General features: G+C 36.6%; 2 protein-coding genes across 4 annotated transcripts in view; one reads left to right on the forward strand and one right to left on the reverse strand.

Annotated features, from left to right (window-relative positions):
* Positions 1-27,813, reverse strand: part of LOC117566864 (sodium-dependent nutrient amino acid transporter 1) — a 193,250-nt gene that overhangs the window by 63,344 nt on the left and 102,093 nt on the right. The window contains exon 1 of one of the 2 annotated variants that reach the window (XM_052004750.1): positions 8,609-8,612. The exons of the other annotated variant lie outside the window; for it this stretch is intronic. The gene's annotated coding sequence lies outside the window, so the exon portion shown is untranslated. Of the gene's footprint in view, positions 1-8,608; positions 8,613-27,813 lie in introns of those variants that run through there. 2 annotated transcript variants of the gene reach the window in all.
* LOC117569196 (SNF-related serine/threonine-protein kinase) lies at positions 17-27,712 on the forward strand. Of its 2 annotated transcripts, none has more exons than XM_052004748.1 (9): positions 17-849; positions 19,132-19,222; positions 19,308-19,511; positions 21,704-21,941; positions 22,005-22,108; positions 23,562-23,714; positions 23,821-24,136; positions 24,221-24,398; positions 26,309-27,712. In XM_052004748.1, the coding sequence occupies exons 1-9, from the start codon at positions 795-797 to the stop codon at positions 27,550-27,552; spliced, it is 2,583 nt and encodes an 860-aa protein (XP_051860708.1). In that variant the 5' UTR covers positions 17-794; the 3' UTR covers positions 27,553-27,712. The 2 variants fall into 2 exon arrangements, with proteins under 2 accessions (XP_051860708.1, XP_034106155.1); XM_034250264.2 differs by having other exon boundaries at positions 22-828; positions 26,309-27,711.

Here is a 27,813-nt window from a genome sequence, read left to right on the forward strand (position 1 = left end):
GATCGGCGACAAGTCGTGCCTTACCGGCTGCCAGCTAGCCACCCAGCCCTAGTCTCCATTCCTCCCTCTCAGCCAGGCTGGCTGGCTGACTGACTGGCTGACTGCCTGCCTGCCTGCTATCAGGCAAAACACATTTATAATTGAGCGCCAAGAGCGCAAAGCACAAAGAAAAATATTGGCAACGCAAGTCGAAAGCGGCCCAAATCAAATAATGTGGCGCAGGCCAAAAACAGTTTGATGCAAAACGCTCGCTCGCGACGACGCTGACGCTGACGCTGCCTCTGACTCTGACTCTGATGATGGCACAATAGCACGCAATCAAAGCAAATAGAACAAAAGAAAAAAGGAATACCAGTCAGCTGCAGCTCAAAAGAAACGTCAAATCAACAAACACACAGTAACAACAAATTTAACTAATATTACGCATACGTAACATGCAACAAGCCAAGGCTATAAATAAAATTCATCAAAACGCCGAATAATTCCATTTCATTTTTTAAGTGCGCAGCATAAAAAAGGCAAAAATATAAAACGAAATCTCACTGTGAAGAAAAGTTCAGTTCAATTTGAAAAAAGAAAAATATATATATCAATTTTTGCCAACAACGCAGAAAAGAAAATGTTTTGTGTTAAAAAAAGAATGTTGTGTTAACATAAATAACCAAATATTCAATTTGAAATAAAACCAACAAAAAGTAAAAATCAGTTTTTATATATACTCTTTGTGAAATTTAACAACCAAAACGGGAACTCGTCTACGTCAACCCAGCGCTAAGCGAGGCAGCCAGAGAAAAATGATCTACATAGATGATTCAGAGCCGGAAGGTGGTAAGTTCAAGCAACTAAATGGTAATCGCAATTACTTATATGACACTACTGATAGCTGACTATATATAAGTGGACTGAGAAATGATACGAAAACGAATTTATATACCTTTATCAGCGCGCCAAGTGATAAAAGATAAGAGAACAATGTTCGCTGTTTCATTATGTCAATATCTACTTGTATGTAGTTGTAAATTACCTGATAAATGCCTTAAAATAATATAAAATTGATACGAGTTGTGAATTGTGTACTAAAAGACCGTAGCATCAGTTTTGAATTGTTAATTACGATTACTAAGTGAACATGTTTTATGAATTTTGTGAATTAAAAGAAATATGAATAGTTATTCTAAATAATTTGTGAATTAAAGAGTGTTATTTATGAAAAATATGTCCAAAAAGAATAAGTTCCAATCATTTTATACGTGCTATAAATACGTATTGATTTATTACGATTAAATGTGTCTATAGGATATCCGCCAGCCGACTATTTGAAAGTGCACTTCTCACAGGCTCCTAAAGCAATTTAACATTTAGCATTAGAAATAAAGCTGGAAAATAACAACTGACAAACAGACAAATCAAATCAAGACAAATCTATAGATTAGCAGCTGTTTCATTTGGGCCTTTGACAATTTAGTTATCGCTTTAAACTACGCTTTAATAAAGGGACAATTGAGCCGTCACATAAACATTTTGGGGGCCTATGATGCAAAGCATTAACTTTTATGCACAGATAAAAGCCAATCCAAACCAACCAAATGCCAACAAAATATCTCTAAAAATCAAGCGAAAAAACACAAATGCTTAAACGATTTAGAGCCAATGCTGTGCAGCTACACAAATGGCCAAGGCTTTTAAAAATACATGATTTTCAATAAAATACGACAACGGAAAAAGGCCAACAAAAAACTGTGATAGGGGAGGGGGAAAACAAAAGGGTCTATAGATAAGACGGGCTGTGATCAGGAAACGTTTGTGTCGCCATTTTCATTGTCAGAAACAATAAATTTTACGCATAAAACACTAAGAGCAAGTGTGTTCTTCTTTTTTTTTCTATATTAAAGTTTTTTTGGGGACCAGAGTACGGAAAGGCGTTGAGAGATAAACGTCACACAAGATGAAACTAAATTTGTATAAAACTCTCAGAGGGTGGAAAAAGGAAAGGAGGGGATGACAGGGCGTATGCGTAACTGTAACTACAGAGCTTTTGCTTTGAAAATTTGCACTGGCTTAGAAATCCAAGACAATATCAGGTCAACTCAAACGGAAACGGAAGTGTCAAGTAGTCGTACGAACGGCATGTGAAAGAAAGGAAGCTAAAAAAACAAAGACGATAGGAAGAGAAGAACAAAATAAAAAGTGGAATGAATGTAGCATGAAAAATGGCAAGAACGAAGCAATTTGAAAAATTAAAGGGGTAAAGGCAGGAAAAAAACGGCAAAGCAAATGTTATACAGTGAAGAATAAATAGGACAAGCCAAATTATACCCTGTAAAGTGGTCTTAATAAATGATCAGATAAGTAAGAATGTGAAGTTTGAATTTAATTTTGATGTGAAAGAACACAAGTTAAATTTAGAGATTGCTGTTATTTTTTTAAGTGTTGTTCCTTGTTTTACTCTCTGTAACTAAGCAAAAGTTCTCCAAGTCGTAAACAGACTGGTTGAAACACTGCGTGTATTTTCTGTGTGTGGCCGCGCAGAGGCGTTGTGATTTAGTGTCGGGCAGCCAACCTCACATCGTAGACATCACGCCCACAAGTCAAAAAAAAAAAAAAAAAAAACACAGAAAAAAAGAGAAAAGGGTTTTTGGTGTGGTGGCTCGATTTCCCAGGCTGTTTTCTCAAATTGGCAAATAACAACAAACGGAAATACTTGTCTACAGGTGTTGGGGGACCCTTTGCCCTTTTCTATCTCTCTTGTTGTGGCTTTATGTTTGCCGTGAATTTTGTCACCTTTTGCTTGCGTGTATAAAGTGGATGTGTGTGTGTTGTCACAGCTGAATTATGTGCTAATGGTGCGAAAGCTGATTTCTCAATTTCCGTTTTGGGTCCTGATCTAAGTGGAGACAGATACTGAGCTAGCTATTCGAGCATACCTTAAATTCCAGCACCAATGTGGCTTCCAAAAGCTTTAATGGTCAGCGGAAATGAAAAGTTTTAACAGCAGTTGCACGGAAATTGCCAAACCGCAGAGAAATTAAAAACACTCGTTAATAAAATTTAAAAATATATGTATTTACTTGTTGTTTTTTTTTTGCGTATAAAAAACACATTTTAACACTTGGAATTTGTATATATTTTCAAACTCATAGATATACACACAAATTCTCAATGAATTCAATTACTTTATCAGCAGCAAGAGCAATGGCTAAATTAAATATCTGCATATAAACATATATCATTTTATAAACATTTTCAATAAACATTCGCCGAGCAGTGAAATGCATAAAAATGCTGACCATCGCTTCATGTTGGCGTCATTAAATGCGCAAATATTTCGTGCATATTTCACTAAGAAAATGCTGCGCACAGTGGAATACAGAGTGCAACTTATTGGCATTTTTAGAATTGAAAAACAATATAGAAATACCTTTTTCTTTCACTCCCTGATACTACCTAATTATCAATATGCTTTAAATATCTTTAACGATTTATTAAAGGCAGAGCATCCACTGTATTTAAAAAGATATTTCATTCTTTTTTAACGCGTTTGGCGCACAAATATAAAAATAATTTTTATTTTGCTTTTAATTTTTGTGCGATGCCAAGGTGAATGTAAAGCAAACACACACACGCATACGAATACAGAAAAAAGTACAACAATTTCTCACATCGCGTCTCAGAGTTACGCCCCCAACCCCGCAACCCGCAACCCGGAGGAACAGCGGGTGGCGCAAATGAGCGAATATGAAAAGCAAAGTATACAGCTAAGAACAAACCCACACAAATAAACATATGTATTTATATATAAATACGTACGTATATATATGTATATGTGTATATAATTGAGATAAATTTTATTTTACGTCGCATTTCATGTTGAAGGTCGTTCGTTGATATTCACTTCATTTGACGTTGCGAATTCCTTGCGACTGTCTCATGCAGTGTTTCACTTGGGGGATTTTTGTAGTTGTAGTTGCTGCTGCTGCTGTTGTTGCGGGTAGTTGCACTAATGATCGACAAATTGATTTACACAATGTGCTTATATATTGTACGTGAAGAGCACAACATTATTATATCAGACAGTAAGTAAGCATTATCAGTCAATTATGTGCATATTTTAAGCACTCGTCCTTCCTGCTTCGAATTCACTTCCCTCAATTGTATTTCAGTGTATTTTCGGTTGGTTTCTTTTTGTTTCATTTTTACTAGCTGCCAAATATAATGTATATTTCAATTCTGAATGGCTGTGATTATATGTCTGCGGTTATGTTCTTCAATATTGGCAAGCAACCAAAATCTAATGAAAAACCATTTTGTTCGAATGTTCGACAACAGCGATACATTCTCGTATTCGATAGTATTTCTATGCTATTGGTATATTAATTAAATGAAAGTAAAGCTAATCAGAACAGCTCTTGCAATTCATAATCAATCTGATTAAAAAAGAATTAAGACTAAGACGAACAAGTTAATCACAAAATAAACAAATAAAAGCAGTTGCTTAACATCTCTAGTAATTATTGAATTTTAAATATGAATATAAAACTAAATGTTAAGAGTTTCTATTATGGAATTATAAAAATACACTCTACAATTCAGATATCAAAATTATCTACAGTTGCTCTTATTATGAAAGTGAGAAAGATATCGAACTTCGAGATCAAACATGTGCATTCTAAAGGCTGTATGATTTATGTTTATGATACAACAAATGTTTTCTTTTTTCTGATTCATATATTTCAGCAAACTAAATAGACTAAAACATTTTTAAGAACAACGTTTAACAATGTTGCTAAAAATTAATAAGAAATCTCCATCAAGCAGACTCGACTACAAATTTTTAATAAAAGCAAAAAAATGCTGTATTATTAAAAGATATACCAAACTGATAGCACCAAAAATACTGAAATATGCTGATGGAGGTATTTGGAATATTAATAAACTATTGCATCCGAAATATACCAGATTATCAACGAAATCAATGAAATCATAAAATATTCCAAATAAATATGCCAAAAATGCTGAAATATTCTGAAGGCTGTATTTGGAATATCGATATACTAATAGGTAAAAAATATACCAAAGAGTACAACATAGACCTGCTTGCCAATTAAATCAATAAAAACCAAATTACAGCGGTGGTTTTTGGCTATATGAAATGAATTTTTAAATACCTTCTATAATTTTTGTTGACGTTGACCAAGAATATTTCGTGTCGGTGCAAAGTTATAATACTGTTCTACCCTATGGGTATAGGGTATAATAATGTATACTTAGCTATGCAACCGCATACCTCTTACTTCACATTGAAATATTTATTGTTTAAGCCAATCAAAATATTCTTTGGAATAACAAGCGATATAGAGAATGAGAGTACTGAGCACGTAGAGCGGAATCAAATACCCATTTTTATATATAACTGGCATATATGGCATATCCAATGCCATTTTCATTCCCATTCTCATTCCCATTTTCATGCTGTTTCCTCTGCAATTTTATTTAAATTTTTAATGTGCAAGTATCTGGCGGTTGTCTGAGCCGCAGCTGCAGGTGGAAATTCAGCAGTCGCAACACCAATAACAATAGCAACAACAGCAGCATTAAAATTGCAGACAAAGCGTGAGTGCATGCATATACGTATGTAAATATGTATGTATGCCCGTAAGGCTATAACGCATACGCCATGTGGTCCGCAGGAAACTAACAAATGAGCGAAACAATGCAAAAGAGACAGAGAGAAAGACGGGACAAGAAGAGGAGGTGGAGAATAAGAGCAGCGGATGCTAAACAAATTAAAATTGCAATTTAATGCATTGCAGACTGAGCAGCAGTCAGAGTCTTGTTAAGATTGCATTTGCCAAATGCAAACTCAACAAACCAAACACACACGCAACTCAATTGTGCATGTAGACCTTTCGCGCCAAAATGTACAAACTGTAATTTCCATATTGCAAACATTATCGTGGTCTTGTTGTTGCTTGCTTAGACGCTGCTGCCTTCGCGTCAGTTGCAAAAATAATCGAAATTATGTAAATGCCATCAGATGGTGCTCGTCATTTGTTTTATTTATTAGCCATAGCAGCGTCAACAGCCGCACATGGGTCATCATCAGCCAATTTCATTTGCATCAACAACAGCAATGTCCCCAATTCGCATTTCACATTTCCCATTTCCCTTTTTGCCATTTACTCTTCCATTTCCCATTATCCACATTTTCACTCATTCACTCATTTCTCTCTCGTGTAATTTATGAGCCTCAGGTAACCTTCGGTACATCACAATTGCACTTTTCATCTATTGTTCTCTCTCTCCTAATCAGCTTATACACTTTACATTGCGTATACGCAACGTTTGATGCCCCAAGTGCTGCCTGCATTCACACACACAATTTCTCATTTGCTTCGGTTAATTATTACCGAAATATAGCAAGTTGTGTGTGCGATATTTAATTGTTGCTGTTGCGCAATTACAATTTAAATGCAATAAGACGATAAGTGTTGTTTGTTGTTCTTACTGTTATTGTTGCTGTTAATTTCACATATTAAACGCTTTTTATGTAACCAACAAACTGCTCATTATTTTCGAGTGCTTGTTCAAATTAAATGCGATGCCAGCCAGCTGACCATTAAGTGAGTAGCCCAGCTCCCTCGAATAAAACCGATTCAACACTGAGTTATGACTCTTTACGGCACATTCTCGGACAGCTCAACTTGATGGTCTCACAAAAGCTTTAATATGAAATTTGTCCTACCTTGAACTGCTTATGGCGTATTTTGCTGTCTAGCTCTTTTAAAACGTTCCATGCAAAATGACTAGCACCATAATTTATGAGCTATAGTTTCTAAGGCCAGGAAACAAATAAATAATTAAAAAAATAATAACTAAAGCATTATTAAGTTTAAAGAAAATTATTATAATACACAGAACATAAAATCATTATCACCTAGAGTCCAATCTTTGGAACAACAAATTTATAAGAACAATACTATTAAACGAATAGCTGAACTTTTAATAAATCAAAAATGACTGCAACACTTACTATAAAAATAAACAAGTAAGAAGACCGCAATTGAGTATGCTCGACTGTGAATTACCTTCCACACATTTTCAATACTAGCAAACCACTGCAGTATTATTTTACAAATATACTAAATGAATACCGAAATATACCGAAGTTTATATTTGTTATATCGTATAGTATTGTATTAAAATTATACCAGAATTTCAACCGAGACCCGAAAGCAGCAGTCGTGTTTTCCGAATTAAATTATTTCTTAAATATCCAACATTTTTTGGAAATGATAAATATTGCAGTTTATTATAAGTATCTAAAATCGCAACACTAGTTTAGAAATTACAATTGCTATTCGACGTTTTTGGATATACGGGGTGGATGTGGCAAAAATCTAAAACAAACTTTATCTGCGTATTCAAATAAAAAGTGCTGTCGAAATAAAATGTTCGTTGTACAGTGTTTCATACGAATAGAAGGAATGACAGACGGATATGGCTATATCGTCTCGGCTGACGACGCTGATCAAAAAATATTTAGTTTATAGATATATTCTATAGCTAAATAAAAAATATAATATATACTCTGTAATATATGTACATTTGGTAGGGGCACAAAAATGGTATACACTTTATACCCTATTACTTAAAAATAGGTGAAACGCCTATATTACAAACATACAAGACAGAAAGACCATCACGTCAAAAAAAAATTATTTGAAAAAACATAACTTGGATGTACAAATTTTAAAAATTCAAAGGATAAAACAACATTTTGTTTCATTTGCTTTAAAAATAGCTTTATTTTATGTAATAGCAGTATAGAAAATAAAATGTTCATTTATTATTTTATTTCTTTATTTAATATAGTAATTTTACCGCTACCGAATTCATCACTTCAAGAAGTGATTTATCTTTTACGTTAAGTTCAATTAATGTGAAACCAATCCATAGATTACCTTGGACTTAGTTCATTAGCAATTTTTGGTATTACTTTATATTAAACTAATCGTGCTGGCTTTAAGATGTGGTTCGATGCTACGCTGCAACCATGTCAATTGCTGCAATGTCCTGAATATTTAACGAATTCAGCGAGCGTATTGTATAAATAACCTCAACACCATTAAATTGTCAAGCAACCCCTGTGTGATGTGAGTGTGTGTAGGTGTGTATGTGAGTGTCGTGTGTGTGTTTGAACACGTAGCTAGACTGCAAACTTTATTTAGAGATGTCAAACTGTCGTTCAACGTGGACACGTTACACTGTCCAGGACATTGTACCGGGGAAGCGAGCTGAAATGCAGGAGAATTGCACTGAGAAGTGTTCCTCCTGCCTTGCCCCACAATGGGGCAGACATTCAGCGAGTCAACAGTAAATAAAGCGTTAAATTTTAACAAATTGTTGTCAGCTGCGCGTGTGAACATGTAGCAGCTGCTGCTGTGAAAGTGGATGTGGATGTGGATGTGGACGTGGATGGTGCTACAGAGCAGCTACTCAATAAACTGCCAGTGGAATCGATGGCTATTCAATTACCTCATTTCCGGCTGCGCATGGTAACTAAAAACCTGCATCTTGATTAATTGTTTTGTTTGTGCACGTTAATTGATTTATTTTTCGCTGATCCGCCGAAACAAAATTCCAACAGACAGAAAGAGCCCTAATTATTTATGCCAAAATACATTTGCCGACACCAAAAACCGACCCCATTTGAAGCAATGTTAACATGCATTTCCGCTCCGCTCCGCATCGAAATATTCGAATAGTTCGCAGTTCGCAGTTTGCAATTCACATTTCGCAGTTGTTATTAGATTATGGCTAAAATTCAATTCAATTTGAGTGCAAATATGTGTTCGCTAATGTTGCCCGCCACTCTTAAAGCAAACGTGGCCAACCAACCCACAAATCCCACCAACTACTGGCGTCTGTGGCAACGTTGGTTTGCCTTTGGCCCGCTCTCTGGGCATCCTCTGGCTTGTTGTGGTTCATGTTCTTGGTAGGCTGGGTCCGGTAGGCTGATGGCTTCTTGCTTGTGCGTAGTTAGCGTCTGGTGGCATTGGTCGCATTTGCTTTTGCTTTAAAGTGGTTTTCCGTTTCGTGGCTGACCAGAGAGAGAGCGCCGTGAGTGAATGCGTTGCCATGGCACGTGTCTAATTAGAAACAGAAAATGTTGGTCTGGCCAAGTCAAATCAAATACTCGTAGAACTTTTCAAACTTTCGACAACACAACTTCTCGCTTTTCAACGCATATCGAATAAACTATAGCATATCTATCGAACTTTTATGTTGCAGAAAATTGCTTCAATTACTACGACTACAACAATATAATTTTAATCGATACTCTGACCCGTCTGGCCCTCTTCCATTATGCTGGCCAACAATGCCAAAGTTCCCACAGGTAGCAGGTAATCTGCGGAATAATGTCGGATCATTAAGCGGTCGTGCTTGCTGCTGCTGTTGACAGCATCATAACCGTTAGTGAGCAACGCGGCGTATGCGTGTTATAAATTAATACATTTTACGTTGCACGCTGGTCACCACAAGAGCCAATAATTAACTAAGCACCAGCCAGGCATCCAGCCAGGTTCGATGACAAAATACTGCCGGATATTGCAGCAGCTCACTGCAATCAGTTTGGAGTTTTATGCTAACGAGCTGCAACCAAACAGCCAGCCAGCCACCTAGCCAGACAGGCAGGCAGGCAGTCTCATAAGTCAAAGTCATTAGCACACGTAGTCAGACATTGACTGGGTTGCAAGGCAGCTCATTAAATTAATTAAACGTCGACGAATTGCGGCCTGTTTATTATTTAGCTATTGCGCATTTTTATTTGCAACGATAAGCATTTGCAGCGTAGTTGCAGACATTTGGTTGCAGTTGCCGTTTTGTTGCAACTTAGCTAAAAACTTTTAATGAGTTCACTGCGGCCCATCTTTGGCAACGTGTTAGTGGCAACTATACGTCGCACATCGTTAGACAGCCTTAAAAATCGTTGTGCATTTTGAATGCGAGTGCCACGTTTAGCTAAGGACTTTTGCTGCTGCTGCTCCTGTTGCTGTTGCTGTTGCTGACATGGCAAAAGAAATAGAAAAAAAAAATGCAGTGATTGCGTCAGGATTGCTGGAGACCCAGAGCTAGAGCGAGATACGAGAATAAGCATGGGAATGTGGGTATGAGTGAGGAAACGAGAGTGAGTGAAGTCTCTTGTGTTTATCTTTTGCAGCTGTCAGCTGGCCCTTTGCATTCATCTTGTGTGGCTTGCGTCTGGGTCTGTCGCCAGCCATCCTGTGCCTGTGCCATTGTTGAGCCATTGTTGAACTTTGAAATTGCCTTGAAATTGCTGTGCTCACATCAATCAATTAGCGTTGCCCATGCCCGTTGCTAGTGCTGTTGCTCAGCTCTCTCTTCAGCTGTGCTGTGCTGTGGCCTGTTTGTTGTCATGTAGACAGCACTTTTCAGCTGATTTAAATTTTATGGCATTTGACTTAAAGCGCTTGAGAGCTTTGCCAAAAACAAAAAAAGCATGAGGAATCCAAAGAAAAAACACATAAATTTGAAAGCAAGTAAAGGCAAGACCGAAAGCAAAAGCAAAACAGGAAACTCATACAGACGCAGCTCGAATAGCAGCGCTGATTATATGTTATATAGTATAAGCGCGAAATGTTCGCTCACGCAGACACGCACAGACTGCGCACACACCCACAAAAGCCAGCGTAATGAATGTGTAAAGGGTTAGCCAAAGCGACAGAGTGTGAGAGCGTAAGAGTGCATGGACTAAGATGCCAGAGAAGCGAGGGGGACGGTGTTTGGATGCCCAACCAGGGACAACCACAAAGTGTTTGGTAAAAAACAATTTAAGAAATGTACGCGCCAGAAATGCTTTTAGAGAAACAAGACTTTTTTTTTGTTTTTTTGTTTGTCATCAAACCACATGGCGTATGCGTGTTTTATGCGCTTCCACATCTAAATTAAACAGCTTAATGAACTATACGTCTAAGAAATTCCAAAAAGTGAAGAGAAGAATAAAATAATTGAAATGCATAGAAATAACTTGCTAAGTCAATGAATGAAATTTCGCACTTGATGAAAACGACAGCAATGCAAATGCGGAATAAAGAAATAAAAGTAAAATGAAAATGAGAATGAAAATGTTAACAGGCAGCATTCAATTTGTGCGCTCACTCACCACACATGCATACAAATTACTAATGCTAATTTTATTTGCTGCTGCCAACGAAAAAGTACAAAAAGTGACAAAGCAGACACTTGAATACACTTGTGAAAATGCTCTTTTATGTTAATTCTAATTACCAATTAATACAATTTTTTAAAAGTTTATTATAAATTCAGTAAACAAATATTTACACTTTAAGCGAAAGTAATAGTTTTCAAAAAAAAACTTCATATGACAGCTACTTAATACTCTACACTTCTCCCTCTGCTGGCTGGAAATAATCAAGTTGCGCAAGCATCAAATTGGCAAGCGACATTAGAATCATAAAATCTTATGGGCCCGGCCCTCGGTTAGGTGGCACTTTTTTCGCTGCACGCTCGCGAGCGGCTTGTGCTCGGCATAAATTTAAATGTCAATGGGCAATTAAAAGTGGCCCACAAAAGTATGCAACATAAACTTGAAAGTGCGCGCGTGGGTCACAGCCACACTTTGGAACAGTCGGTAGTTGGAACACTTGACAGTGCATTAGAACAGCTTAACACACCCTACACACCACAATCCCCATACACACACACACACACATACACAGACCTCCAGCTAGTCTCATTTTTCTGTGCTGCTTCCCGTTGCGGGGTTGTTGGTTGGTTGAGAGGTTTTTCTCTGGCAGCCAAGGTTCCTCCTTTCTTTCTGATTATTACTTTTCATTTTGTCATAACGATTTTCATATACATTTTTTTCTTTTTTCATCTTTGCTATGCCGCGGTTTGGGGCATGCTCGAATATTCATGGGCGTAGCAACGGATTTACGCATGGCATGCAAAAATGATGAAGATGAATTACCGCCGCTGTCATGTCGCTGCAGATACATCTGTATCTATCTATATATGCACACCCGGTAGATACATATGCATATGTATTTATCTATTTTAGGTGACATTGTTGATATTGATTTGTTGCCTGTTCGCTGAACCGAAAGCATTTGTTTAAAGCAAAAAGGAAAAGAAAACGAGAACGGTAACGAAAATGAAAATAAAATCATATCTTGGGCTTAGTAATTTGTGCTTTGTCATTTATCATTTGTTCAATTGATTTTCGTCAACATTGGAGGGCAACACGCAAATGCATTCGCTCGTAAGAAATAAATTGATGTCGCCATTTGATTATTAATTGTGTTCAGGTATGTTCGCGCAATTTCTATTTAGCATTCAGTAATTTGACACACTGGAATGCTTGCTTTAAATGGCCAATAAATATTTAAACGAGAGAGAAAACAGATGCATTTAAAGCAACATTATTTCAAAAATAAAATATTCATCTTTATTTAAATGCCCTCATCGCAAGGACAATATTATTTTGCATAATTGAAAAGCAATTTTATTTTACCGTAATCGAGTGAATTATTTAAAGAGCGCAGTTAAATAAATGGTTAAATTGTCTAACAGCATAAGCCGCAAAACTTGCAATTAGCAGACTAATTCAAAATTTCGCATTATTATTTTAATAGTTGAAAGTTTTACTTTCAGCGTGTTTATTTTGGCCGACATAATAGCTGAAATCAACATGTGCATAAAACATGAAATATTAACTGTTTATGTGAGCATGGCGTGGGTCGGAAAGCCGACTTTAAAAGCTAATGCAACTCTCATTCTCATTTTCATTCTCGCAACATGGCCAGGCAAACAAAAGGTGCGGATACAAACAAACTGTCGACAACCTCAGAGAGTGCTGCATATGCTAGTTTACTTGTATAAGTGTATGTGTTTGTATCTATGTGTGTGTGTGTGTGTGGCAAGTTTGTGTGTAATAACCAATTTGAAATGGCACCACACAGTTACACAGTTATGCAGCCAGCAGCCAACGGAGCAGCAAACGAGCAAAGTTTTACCATTTTTAATTTCGCCAGTTCGCAGGGGTAGCTACACATTTTTTTTCCTTTGCCAGCACTTAGGCTGATTAAAGTGCACAGACCAGACAACCAAAACAATAACAAGAACAACTCTTGCAACAACTACCATGGTACAAATATTTGCAGCAGTCTGTCATATGCGATTCGCCATTAGTTTCCAACACTGGCAGCTATATATTCTTGTCTGGATAAGAGATAATGGCAGAAAACTTGTAAATTACCAAAATATTCTTGTCGCCAGCTAAAACTTGGTGCTTCTTAAATCCGCCAGGTTAAATACTGTAGGTTAAACCACTCAGAATCACGAGAATATTGAAAATATTTAAAACACATCACTTATTATGAATTATCAATTATTAAATATTATATATGTATTTTATCAAGTTGAATACAATAATTAAATTTCATTTTATAAAAACAAAAAAAAAAAACAAGTAAGCTATAGTCGAGTGTGCTAAAATACCTAGGGCTATATTTGGTATATTGACATAGTGCTACAATTAAAATATACCAGAGTACAAGCCAACCAAAACCCGTAGGAAGTGGCGAGAATAAAAATCATTTTCTAAATTCTACATCATCAATTGAAATTTCCTAAATATTATGTAAATCAAAATGTGTTGATTCGAAAGGTTTCAAATAAGAAATTGAATATTACAAGTGTAAACCTTAATATACTCATACTTAATATTTGTAAAGGTTAAACCACAGTTATCTACTCGGACACTCGAGAATATGTGACTTTATTTGAGTGACATAATTGCTTATGATACTTATAGTACATTATAAATCGGCATTTCGGAAGAAATTGGGAAAAATGTTTTTAATACGGAATCCAATATAATAAGTGCCAACTGAAAGCAATCGAAATTCCGAAAAAAATTATATTTGACGATCTGCTCAACTTTAATATAAGTTCAGGCCAAATATCTTACTTAATATTTGTTACTTACTTAAAATTTATTAAACCACCAAAAAACACAAGGAAATGTATTATATTTGAGTGACATAATTTCTTCTTACACTTACATCATTAATCGGCATTTTAGAAGAGATTTCCAAACATGTTTTAAGTACGGAATGCCATATTAAAAGTTCCAACCGAAAACAAACGAAATTCCAATAAAAATATTTTGTTGATCTGCTCAAACTTATACGGTTAAGTTATTGTGATATTAACTTTAATATGAGTGCAAAACTTGCTTAATCTTCTTGCAAAACATGTTGTTGATTTATATGCTTGTCGTTAAATTCTTGACATACTTTTGTTTATTCTTTTGAGCCTGCGGCCAGGAGCATACATTTATTTGTTGAAGTTGGGCATTTGTTATACCGCTGCCAGACGTATAAAAAGTGTTATTAAAAACCTATAAACCCAATAAAGACCACCCATTTCGTTATTCCTGCACAATTCATATAAAAATGCCAAAGCGTCTGTTTAAAAAAGAATGTGTTTGGGGCCCACGCGGCGTATGCATAATGCGACACGTTAACAATGTTTTTTTTGAGTGTGTGTGTGTGTGTGTGGGTATTTGTATTTGCTGTGTGTGTGCGTGTTATTGCCGTTATCATTTTGATGTGCAACAGTTTACAATTGTTGAGCAATTTGCCGTACAATTTTAAAGCTCTTAAATGGCAGGCATTAAAAATTTCATTAAATTAACAACAAATCAGCGACATCAAAAAACAGTTGCGAGTGCTAGACTGGAAAATACTCTGGGCTCCATTTCCATTCTGTTCAAAGGTATGAATTGTGACATTTCACTGAATAAAACTTTTTAAACATTTAAAATTACTCATCGCGTGTTCTTGGCGTTTGTGTTGAGAACGCAAATAGCGATAAAGTCAGCGAGCTGCTTCTTGGCCGAACTGTCAACAGTTGCCAAAATGCACAAATTGAGTAAGAGGAAATTGTGCGCTTATGTGTATGTGTATGTGTATGTGTATGTGTATGTGTTTGTGTGTATGAGTGAACGGATGATAGGGAAAACTGTGAATGCTCTCGGCAAATCAAAGAAAAACTGCTGATTTTCATATCAGAAAAATTGCCGGCGTTGGCACAAAAAATCGCTTTACTATCCACAGACAGCACTCAATTGAATTGAGAGTGCTTGCAAATACTTACTTACATACACACATATATATGTACTCAGCATTTAGATATACTATATATATGTATATGCAGTGTGCATATCCCCGATTAATGTACCTCTCTCTTACACAGAATTGCTCTTTTGATATTGTGCATAAATTAACTTTACAAAGTTTTTGCTGATTGAAATTGCATCGAATGAGATTTTATCAATGGCTCACGCCCGCCCATCGTAAAGGGGGCGTGCTTTTGCCTGTCCGTGCTGAGGTGTGGCAAATTATATTTAATGATTGTAGCAACACTTGTCAAGTACTGTCTGCGACTTTCTCCTTGAACTCGAGTTCAATCAAATTAGTTAGCAATTACAAAGCTCTTAATGTTGCGGATGCATTAGGGGAACTTTGAAAGAAATTAGACATGTTTTTCTAGATGTAGGGCAATCTATTAAATTATAATTAAGAAATATAGAAACTTAAATTTTAAATTTACTATTTTTTTGGTGAATTACATAACATATAATGTTGCAGATGCTTTTGAACGAGACTTGACATATTTTTAAAAATTGAGACAAACTATTAAATTATAGTATGAAATTCACAAATTCTAAATTTAATTTTAAATATAAATTTACATAAGTAAACATTTAAAATATTATATATACATAGCTTATAAAGATGCAAATGCATTAAGGAAAACATACTTTTATTATTATGAAATATTCAAATTTAAAATATAAATTTACAGAAATATAAATTAAAAATCGTGTGTTAAATTATAAATTTGTTCCAAATGGTAGGCATCGGTTAATAGCTGTAAATCAAAGTATTAAAATATTACGGAATATACACAATTAAATTTAGATTTACATAGATTTCTAGCAATCTATTAAATTATAGTAAAATATATAAATGTTTAATGTAAATTTACAATTCTGTTTATAGATTTAGAACAAACTATTAACTTATTATGAAATATACAAATTTAAAACATAAATTTATGGATCCAGAATCTGAAAATCATGTGCTTAATACTCAATGTTTTGGATCCATTGATGTTATTTTATAAATTTCTAAACAAAGAATTAAAATTGTTATGAAATATAAAAAATTTAAATACAAATGCACAAAAGTGAGAATTAAAAACTTATTTGTGAAACAAAAGAATGGTATATTATTATACCAGAAATAGCCTTCAATAAATTTAAATGTTATGTTGGTATATTTTGAGAATAATACCACTCTGTTTTGCCTATACTAAAAATAGCAAGCTTTTTAATTTGTTTTAAAAAACCTCAAAATATATAGTAAAGTTTTAATTCTGAAAACACCTTACAGTTAAGACTTTTGCGATAATTTGCAATGACAGAAAAAACTCCTAACTAGCTATGAGCCAGGTCTAGTCCAAGTTAATCGGAAATGCATGGACTTCAGGCAACTCAGCCAGGTCAATTCCATGAATCTCACATGCTTAATATGGCTCAGCATGACTCAATTTGGCTGCGTTTATACGCAAATTTGCGAGCTCCAGATAGCTAGTGAATCCCCCAAGCGAGTTCCCAAATATCCAATGCAATTCAATGCTGCACGTGAGGGTTTGAGACAAACAAGTTGGAGCTAAGTCAGGGACAAAAGTGAAGCAGATGGAGCTATAGAAAAACACATGTGTAAGTGGAAGATAGCGAGGGGATAAGCGCAGGAAAGTATGCAATGCAGTTCAACTGCCAAAGAGAGTCGATATAAATTCATTTATTCATGTGCTGAAAACCGGAAATAAATGTGCTACCTGTGCAACGATGACTTCTCTTTACTCCATGTGTGCGAGTGTGTTTAAGACTGGGGGGGGGATTCTGTGTATAAAATATGAGTGTCTGTCTGCATCGGTCTGAACGACATGCGTGAAAATATTTGATTTGGCTTTGTCTGGCCATAAATTATGATTGCAAAAAGTTTGTTGCACCTGCACGGGAAAAGTTTTGCAATGGTTCAATTGAATATGTCGTTGATCTAAGCTCGATGCGAATGAGTACTAATTCAAAAGGGCGTGTTTGCTCAAATTTAAATTGTGCGCATTATTGGCAGAGTGCACTCAAAGGTCTCCACACACACACACACATGTTCTCAAAAATTTGCAGCAGACAGGCACAAATTTGATGCCAAAAGCCGTTTTGCTAGAGAGATAGATGGTGAGAGTTGGAAAGAGAGATAATGTCAAGTTGAAGCAATCGCTGCACACGCACAAGTTCTTGACTGCACACAAATAGCAAAGCACTCACAAACACACACACGCGCATATGCTGCAGATGCCTCTATTCAACTTTCACTTTGAATTTGCCAAGTTTTTGCACACGAGATGCCACCTCCCCCTTCCTCAGTCCCCCGCTTACGGTTCGATTCACGCACACACAAACACACACACATAGACTGAGATTTTGGGCCCGCCTTTGATTTTAAAGATTTATCGTGCATTTCGTAGCATACTTATATGCGCCATTTGCATATTAATAGAGCAGACGCTTTCCAGTCTTCCAGATGATGGCGTTTATGAGTGCATTCCAATTGCTTAAAACAAGCCACGTGCTGCCAGTTTATCAATAATTTAAATTGCAAATTCAAATCGATTCCTTTTTGACTTGCTGCGAAATCTCTGTGGATATCTGCCGCCAACATCAATTTTGGCTGCTTTTGATTAATAGAAAAATATTGAAATAATAATATAGAAATGCAGATAGCAGCAGCAACTGAACACTTTCAACTGAATTTTAAATATTTAATAAATATACATAAAATGCTATGCGAATCGAAGAATTCTTCAACCTTAAAGAGTGCTTGGCATTCATAAAACTTTTGATTGACCATTGTTATTGTTGCAGGATATTGAAGGCACATAGTTTTCTGACCGCAAACAACTTACCTACATATAAAGTGTGCAATGTGTGTGTGCTTGGGTGTGCGTAAAGAATTTTCAGTTAGTCATCGTTGTCGTCATTTTCCTTCGACTAGTTTGTCCTTGTCGTTCCCTCTGCTACGTCCCTCAGCTGCAAAACTCAATTCAATGAAGTCATTTTTATTTGTTTGGCAACTCGTAGATATATCGACAACAACATTTGCCAGCAAACTACGAGGATACGGACTATGAAAAGGGTAGCCCTTTGAATAGCGAAAATAATCATAACAGCAACAAAAAATGAAAAAGAAAACGAGCAAAAAAATAACATCAAATTGTGTGCAATATGCTTGAGTAATATGTGACAAGTAGGCACGAGAGCGGAATGAAATCGAGGCAACATATGACCATAATAACCGATATTAAATGCATTTCCTTTTATCGGACAATGAAATTGATTAAATGCAATATTTCAAGAGCCATTATAAGTACTCGATATGCTGTGCATGTTTGCAAGTTGTTCATATATACGATATATAAATATATATATTTTTTTTTGATTTGCTCTTGGCTCCTTGGGCAGATGGAATACTATGTGCGCATGCAATAGACCAAGAAAAAACCAAAAGAAAGGTCAACAAGAAAAGAAACATGTGTACTTGTTGAATTTCAAGTAGATTTTCCTGAAAGAAATTGATTTATCAAGAAGAAAAGTACTCGCACAGAGTGCTCTACTTGAGTATATATAGTAGAACACGTAAATATGATTTGTAGCAAACAACCTTAAGTAGAATGATGAGTTTCATTTTCAAAAATTGGGCATTCAGCATTAAAAGGTTTAACTCGAATTCGTTAAAGATGAAGCAACTTTACTTATTGATATTGTAGATTAAAAACTAGAATAAGAACTAGAGAATAGCGCTTTCTACTATAGCTATGTAGCTTTATTCCTATTGTTTTTCATTTTTATTTTTTGCACAATGTGACTGCTAAGACGGTAAACAAAGGTCGACCTGAACAAACTATTATATGTTAAGTATCCAATTTAGTATTATATATTTTTGTTTTTCTCTGCAGCTTTGGAACCGGCTTTTCCAATGCGCGATGTGACCATAAACCGTAACGTGGATGCCCATAAATTGTACGACGTGCTTGGTGAGGTGGGACGGTGAGTAGTCGAGAATCGATTGAGAGAGAATCGCACTTCCAAATGCAATGCTAATCATATTGGATATTGTGGATACAATTCTCAGAGGTAAATTCGGCACTGTGTACAAGTGCAAGGAGAAGACAAGCGGAATCCAGTTGGCAGCCAAATTTGTGCCGATACCGAAGCGTGAGGACAAGCGGAATGTGGAGAGAGAAGTGGAGATAATGAATTCATTGCAACATCATCTCATTATACAATTGTATGCTGCATACGAATATCAGAAAATGATGTGCGTCGTCCTGGAACTGTAAGGATTTGAAGGCAGTGAATGCTCCTTTTTTCTACACTACTTATGTATACATTTATATGTGTGTTGAGTGCTGTGTTCTGTGTGTGTTCTTCTTCTTCTTCTTTGTGTAACAAACATCAACAACAACAACAGCAACTTCATAACTTTGTTGGTCTTTTGTGAATGCCTTTTGCTACTTTTCCTATTGTTGTTGTTACATTGTTGTGGGACACAATATCTTGCAATCAGTGGAAATGTGCATAAAATACGATTTACACGTACGCACATTATCGTAAAGTAGTAAACTTCTGCCCACCCAACACCACCCACACCCACCCACACACACACACACATGCACAACTATAAAAGTTTCACTATATTTTTTTGGTGGGTGAGGGAAAGAAAAAACCTTAAGCAACAGGTTCGCACTTCGGGGCAAAGCAGCTGCTTATTTTTTTATCACTTGTTTTTTTTTCCTTCCAATATTAATGAAAACAGACAAGGGTTTAGTTTTCGGACCAAACTCAATGGGCCATAAAAAGAATTCGAGGCAGGTAACGACGCACTGATTATGCCATGACCTTGACCCACTTTGGTTGCCGCAATAATAAAAACAAAACAACGACAAGAACTAGCACAATAACAAAACGAGAACAACAAACTGAAAAACAATAAAGTCCCATTGCCTTTGTACAACTTATTGTCTAGTCTCTTGGCTTGTCCTGTTAAATTAATATTCATGCCTGAAGTGTGTTATGTAAAAATTTCTTAACAACAATGTGCAGTCACCAGAATGCGAAATAGAATGCATATTTGGAATCTGACAAAAACAACATAGAGGCAGATTCACATATCCTGGAACTAAAGGAAATCTCTCCATAGATTCAGTATTTAATATATGTACAAGTAAAACATTTAATATCATTGTATTATATTTAGTATATTTTTTATTATATAGTACTCCTTTACGGATTATGTTTCAGTTTAGCTCACAATACTAAATTAGAAGTACTTTCGTTTTCTATATGATATAACAAAAGCAAAGCAAAATTAGTAAAATATTTTATAAATTTTTTGTTTAGGGTATCTATTAGTCGAGTTTAACGTTCAACGTCAATCTATTGTTGCTGATGTTACAGTTGTTACCTCTCTAGTCTGTGAGAGAACTTAATTATTTACTTGGCAACTTGTCTCGCTTTGCATATTCATAGAATGCAGCAAACATACTCGCTTTTTGTGGTCAAGTCCAGAATTCTTTGTCAAATTGCACAAAAATGAAATTTTCGTATAGTTTGTCCCTAATGAAAATTGCAGTTTACTTCTGTGACTGCTGTGCTAAAATCCACAAAGCAAATAAATAACAATACGAGAATAGCAATAACAATAATATTTATTTAGATTGCCGCACTAAAGTGGTATTTGTCATTGTTGGGTGGCTTGTAAATATTCCATGAGCAAAGGCAAATATTTCCAAACTGCGTTAAGCGTATAAGTCATATCAATTATAAGTTCAAAATCGATGCTGATATAAGCTCTATATGTAGTTTGTACACATATTCTCTCAGATAAGCCGATTGTGATGCGATGCGACTTAGTGCAATTTAGCATCAATCGAATGAGATGAATAAACAAAAGTGAAATCACAAATTGATTTGACGCTGAAGCTGACAATTGAATTGCTTTATTACGCAGCACTAAGTTAATCTGGGATCGATTTGTTGATGATAAAATAGTTGGCCATTTGTTGTTCATTTCGAACTTTTACAGTTCTTGACTACTTCAAACTGTGAATCCTAAAAATTTATTGTTATATGTACTTTTTCTGAGTAAAGCGCCTCAACTGGCTAAAATTGTATATATACATTTAACATATATTGTGCTTTGCTGAGTCACTTTATAGGTCAGTTGAGAGGCATTACTCACTCCACTTGGCTAGATGTTCATGTATTATCTGATTTTCGTGTTTTGGATACGTATGTAGCTCTTGTAAATAACATAAATATTTTAGGCGGTCAGGTAAGGCAACTAAAATGAGCTTAAAATCTAGCACTAAGTTGGGAATAACCAAATAGTTGCCTTAACTTTTTTTGCCTTGGCCATTGCTTGCATGTGTTATATATTTTTATTTATTTCGATATTCTACAACACGTAAATAATTTCTTCATTCCATTAACATGTGTCTTTATATTTCTTTTGTACTTTCCATAAAGCATTGAAGGCGGTGAACTATTCGATCGCGTTGTGGACGATGAATTCGTACTTACAGAACGTGTGTGCCGAGTATTTATACGTCAGGTGTGCGAAGCGATGGCCTTTATACACGGTAATGGTATTATCCACCTGGATCTTAAGCCCGAGAATATTTTGGTTCTGACTCAAAAGGGCAATCGCATCAAGATCATTGACTTTGGACTGGCACGCAAGTTTGATCCCGATAAGCGTCTGAGAGTAGGTTGATAAAACACTTCTCTATATCTACATCTTTTCTTATCAATCTTTTTCATTTTCAAGGTTCTCTTCGGCACACCCGAGTTCGTTGCACCAGAAGTTGTGAACTTTGACTGCATCTCATACGGCACAGATATGTGGAGTGTTGGCGTTATCTGCTATGTGCTGTAAGTACTTCAAATAAATACAAATAGTATGCTGAAATTTTTATAGAAATATTTAAAAGAAATAAAAATAAGAAAACTGCAGTCGAGTGTACTCCACTGTTAGGCACCCTCTACCCACGCTTAATAATAGGAAAACAGAGTCGATTATTTTTTAAAAATGTTAAAAAAATACTTTTAAAAAAACCCGAAGTCCTTGTTTGGTATATCAAAATACCATCAATGACAGACTAAGCAATGACATTGGCAATTTTGCCATACAAAAGTATTTCTTTAATAATATATAATACTTGATAGGGTCTGATGAGCCTCCTTTGCATGTTAATTAAATATCTTGCGGCACAAAGTTATGAGACCCTTCTATAGGTATCGCGTATAAAAACTATAGTTGAGTGTTCTCGACAGCGACATACTTAAGACCTATGCTCAATAAGAGCAAAACAATAGGAAAGCGTTAGTTAAAGCCCTATTTATATACTGACAAATATCATAGATAGAAAATAAATATACCAGATTGTCAACCAAAGCTATTTAAACCCAATAGCTCGGGTTTTGCTTCATTCAAACTATTTCCTGAATAAATTCTGAATTTTTTATTTCATCGCAACTAAATTGCGAATCAAGAATCTTAAAGACTTTAGTTATTTTCCAAGTAAAATTTAGTCGCTACCTTTACGATTACTCTTCGAGTACTTTTTGCACAAAGTGATGTCCGAAATGTCGAATGGGCAGATATAAGATATGTAAATATGTATCTGAATCTGAATATTTGGTAACCATTCAAAATTCAGTTATTATATTAAATCATTCTATTTTAAATTTTCAGAATTTTATCGTAGTTTGTTTTCATTCTCTGCGTATTGTCTAGAATTTAATCAGTTAGCTTTAAACTTTAAGCAGTTTTTACAAAAATGAAAATAAAATGAAAAGAGTATGCTTTTATTTTAATCTTGTTGCCAAAAGAGAACACTTCTTATTACTTGACATGGTACTTGAGAATTTAATCAGTGCGCCCTCCAATCAGAGTTTGGGTTCAGGAGTTCTTTACGCCAAGTGAACTAATTAAAATCTGTGAATATTGCGGCGGATAAGAATTAAATAATCAAAGTCTTAGAAATGCCATTGAAGGTGTTTTCTGGCAAACCGCACAACCCCAAGGGGATGCCATACCCCAACCCCGTACCGCAACGCCCCGCCCCGCCCCGACCATCTCTTCACACTCGACAAACCCTCATGAGCTGTGACTGCAGAGCGTCAATTTAATTTAGTTAATTAAACACTGCTGCTGTGTGTTTTTTTATGTGTTTATTTATTTTGTGTGCGTTGCTTTTACATTTCATGTTTATTGACTTTGCCGCACCCACGCACACACACACACACACCTATCACACACACACACACACACACAACTACACATGTGCAACAACAACAACTACAACAACGATGGCAATAACAGCATCTCTGGTCTGTCACCATTCATGGGCGAGAACGACATTGAAACAATGTCAAATGTAACCATTGCAAAATACGATTTCGAGGATGAATGCTTTAATGGCATATCCCCGGAGTGCCTGGATTTCATAGCCAAGCTACTGGTAAAGGACTTGAGGTGCGTTTTCTTAATTAGTGTCTAGCCATAACCAGGCCAGCAGCCAACAGCCAACAACTAGCAGCTTTTAATCAACCAAATGTCCTTCCCTACCTCCATCGTCTAGCACCCGCATGACAGCCGCCGACTGTGTTAAGCACAAATGGCTGCAACAACGCCCCGCTGCCACGCCCACGCCTACGACAACAGCGTCAGGAACAACAATAACCAAGACCGCCTCGGCTAGTGCGAAGACGCGCCTGAAGTCAGAGTCGCCCACACCGTTGGCCTCCGAGTCTTCAGAGGATTCAACGGAAACAATCGAGGAAGCCGATCTGGATGACGAGTCCGCGGTCGCGGACGAAGATGAGGAGGAGGATGTGACTGAGCAGGATGAGGACAGCGAGGAGCTGGCACAGTTATGCAGCACACACGACCTGGAGGTAAGCAAGCAAGCAAAGAGATAGCAAATTAATCAACTAGTACTACGCATACGCATACAATTCCTTGCTCACCTCCTTGCATAGAACAAAGAGCTGGATGCCACCAAGGATAATTTAAAGAATTTCATAGTGCGCTGGGAGACGCATCCGAACAGTCCGTACGTATTCGACGTCGAGGGCAATGTGATAGCGCCATTAAACGAGACCAGTTATCCGCATCCACGACGACCCCATGGCACCGACAGCATCTCCTCATCCCGAGGTGAGTACTGCCGCGGGGGCGGCTCCCAGCGGCAGCGCGACCGCCACGCCCTCATCCATGGCAAGTGAGGCGGAGGGGTCGAGACGGGGGCAGTGCAATCACAACCAATTTGTAAATTACATAATTAACTTGATAACTAATTGTTGTTCTCTTAACTTGAATGAGAAGCGCAGAGAAGGGCATTCCTCTTCTCGCTGTTTCCCTCTCTCTCTCACACTCTGTTTCTCTCTTCTTTCGTTCGTTCTCATTCTCTCTCAATCTATTAATGTTGTGTTTTAACATAAAATGTTAATCTATTGCTATTGTACTTATGTTGTATGTATGTGAGAGAAAAACAAAGGCATGTCAGCAACAGCAACAACTACAACAACAACAACAACAATTACTTCTTACAAAGTTGTTTACAATTTAAGCATAACCGTAACTTTAAGCGCATCCAAATATCGGATGTTAAACACTACTATACAATATTAACCCGATTTGATTAGTTTAGTAAGTCGCTTAGCGTTTTGACACTGTGATAAAGACAGACAAGAGTAATACCAAAATATACTTACTTCAATTTGAAATACTGCAAAACAAACCTTCGTTTAAATACCATTACTCGTCCAGAACTCAATCCAAACATTCCAAATACTATTCCAATCTACCCTCAAAAACAACAACAAAGCAAACACACAGACTCTATCCTAACCTAGTTCAAGTTTAGCTCAACACCTAGCCACAGTTTCTGAAATGCCGGACAAGGTAAGACCCATTATTAAACAACAACAACAACCAACCAAAACAAAAAAAACACGAAAACAAAATTTTCAAAGTTGCTGCCAAATTCGAGAATCACTTGAGAGATCATCCCATTTCAAAAGAGTGTCATACTTTAACTATTGAGCTCATTTATGTAAACTCAATTCCTTTTTATATTTTGGATTCTTCAAGTGCTATATTATAGTTGTTGTAAAAGTACACATACATTTAAATGTCCTTTTAATACAGCAAGACCAAAGTTAAAGAAAAAAACTCTTTAAAACTTCAACAACTATTTTTTCTACATTTTCTATTTCCAAGAAATAAAATGTTTATTTACTAAATTAAAAATAAATAAAACTAAAAAAATAACAAACTATTGTACATAAACATATTCTCAATGAAATTATATATAGAAAGATTCCAGTCTGAAATCAAGAAGAAACCATATCAAAATTGATGAAGATAAATTCTTGATCTTCGGATCACATTCAGAAATGATTACTGAAATATTACTGAATTGCTTAACAGAGAGAACACTAAGTTCTACAGAAAGTTAAAGAAAATATAATTACAACATTCGTTCTGCCCAGATTAATAATTATTTTATTTAAATATTGTAATTTTGATTTTGTGCATGATATTTTTATTTTATGGTCCACTAAATAAAGCAAGAACTTTTGAAACTAAAAGCAATGATTCAATATTGAAATATTGTTTTGAGATTAAAAAGGTTTTTGTACTAATCCATCTAGTTTTTAGAATGTAGTTTTTCTTTCTGTATACTTAAACTTTGTACGCAATAAATTTTTTAGTTAATATAATAACTACTTGAACATATTTAAGCTCAATAGTTATAGAGTGATATTTATGCACAGTGTGTTGTCTGACAGGGCTAGCTACTACTTTGATCCATGACTAACTTCTCTGTGGGCCTAACTAACTGAGCAGATGTGTCATAAGCATGTTCCCCATACATAGATGTATCGTTCATGAATGGATGTGTGCGTGTGTGTGTGTCAAAATGACAAATCGTTTGGAAAACAATTTGATACTTTTCGTCATTGTGCTGAAGTGGCGCTAACAACACTTATCCATTATTAATCTGTATGTACACTTCGATTATGTTGAGCACCACATTAAGATTCATTGCAATGCATTTACAGTTTGTTCGCCCTCGCCCTGTGAATCGATAGCCACGCTGATAGATGACGAACCATCCGATGAACTGCAGGCAGTGAGAGATGCCGACGAAGAGTCTCGCAGTGCCGATAGTCCAGCTTCTGCGGCCACGACGCCAATCAATGAGTCCCGCGAGAAGCTATTTCCCATTGGGTCCGCGAATGCCGCCAGCACCTCAGGATGTGCCACGCCCACGCCGCAGCATCTGTTCAACGAGAACTTTGACGAGTTCTCCGGCAGTGAATCGAGTGCCCAACAGCAGCGCAGCATGAAGAGCTATCTGCACACGTTCGATCGCCGCAACTCTGATACCACATATCTCCTAGGACGTCGCAGCTCTGGTGAGCGTGTTAATCTGGCGGATGAGATACGCAAACTCTCCGATCATCTGCTAATGCTGGCCGAGATCAATACCAAGCTGGGCGATAACAATAGCACAGAACCAAAGGCCACTGAATCGAGCAGCACAGTGAGCAGCGTCAGCCAGGAGGGCAACAAGTGGACGAGCACAACGCGCACCAACAGCACCTCCAGCAGAGCAACACCTCGAGGCGTCTTAAACAGCGCCAGCAGCTGCAGCCAAAGTCAGACGCACAGCAAGGATGGGCAAAAGCAGAAGATTAGCTCGCTTTCCGTGCGCCTGCAGCAGTCCATTGAGGAGACGCCAAAGCTGAGCAATGGCAACAGCGAGCAACGCTGGTCACAGAATTCGCTGCGCAGCAAATCCGCAGTGAGCACCATGAGCACGTCCAATGTGAAGAGCAGCAGCAGCACACATGTCCAAACCACTGTGTCGAGCAGCTCAAAAATCAGTTCCAGCAGTAGCAGCACCATCAACAACATTAATAACACCTCCGCCAATAGCAGCAGCAATCATCTTCTTTCAGAGTCGGCGAGCAGTCGTCGTGCCAAGTTCCGCATCAATCAGATGAGCCGGGATGTGCCCATTGGCCTGCCGGACACACATCAGACGGTGAATCTCGAGGAGGCCGCCAACACTACCAAGGACTGTCTGCTGCACCTGTTGGAGAAATACAACGAGACGAAAATCCGCAATCCTGTGGGTCGTCATCAGAGCATCAGTGTCGATTGGCATGTCAGTGACAACCTCGAGTACCGATCGATGAGCTCCATTAATGCCTTCTTCCAGCGTCACAGCAACACCAGCGGCGGCCAGAATGTGAAGCACATTCAGGCACAGCTGGAGGAGAAGGCAACGGGGAAGTAATTGTTGCCTAATTATTACTCCGATCAATTGATATACATATGTATATAAATTCAATATAATTTATGTAATATATGATGAAGCAATGAATTCGATCAAACTAATTCAAAAACTCAACTAAACGAATAGTCGATCGCTGATGAATTTTGTAAATTTCTGTTTGCAAATCAATAAAATTATTTATGTATTTATCGTAAGTAATTATGGTAATAAATTATTGAAATAAAATTTACATTGAAAATATAATTATTGAGTCTGTCATTG

This window comes from Drosophila albomicans, chromosome 3, assembly GCF_009650485.2.
Source record: "Drosophila albomicans strain 15112-1751.03 chromosome 3, ASM965048v2, whole genome shotgun sequence".
NCBI lineage: Eukaryota > Metazoa > Arthropoda > Insecta > Diptera > Drosophilidae > Drosophila > Drosophila albomicans.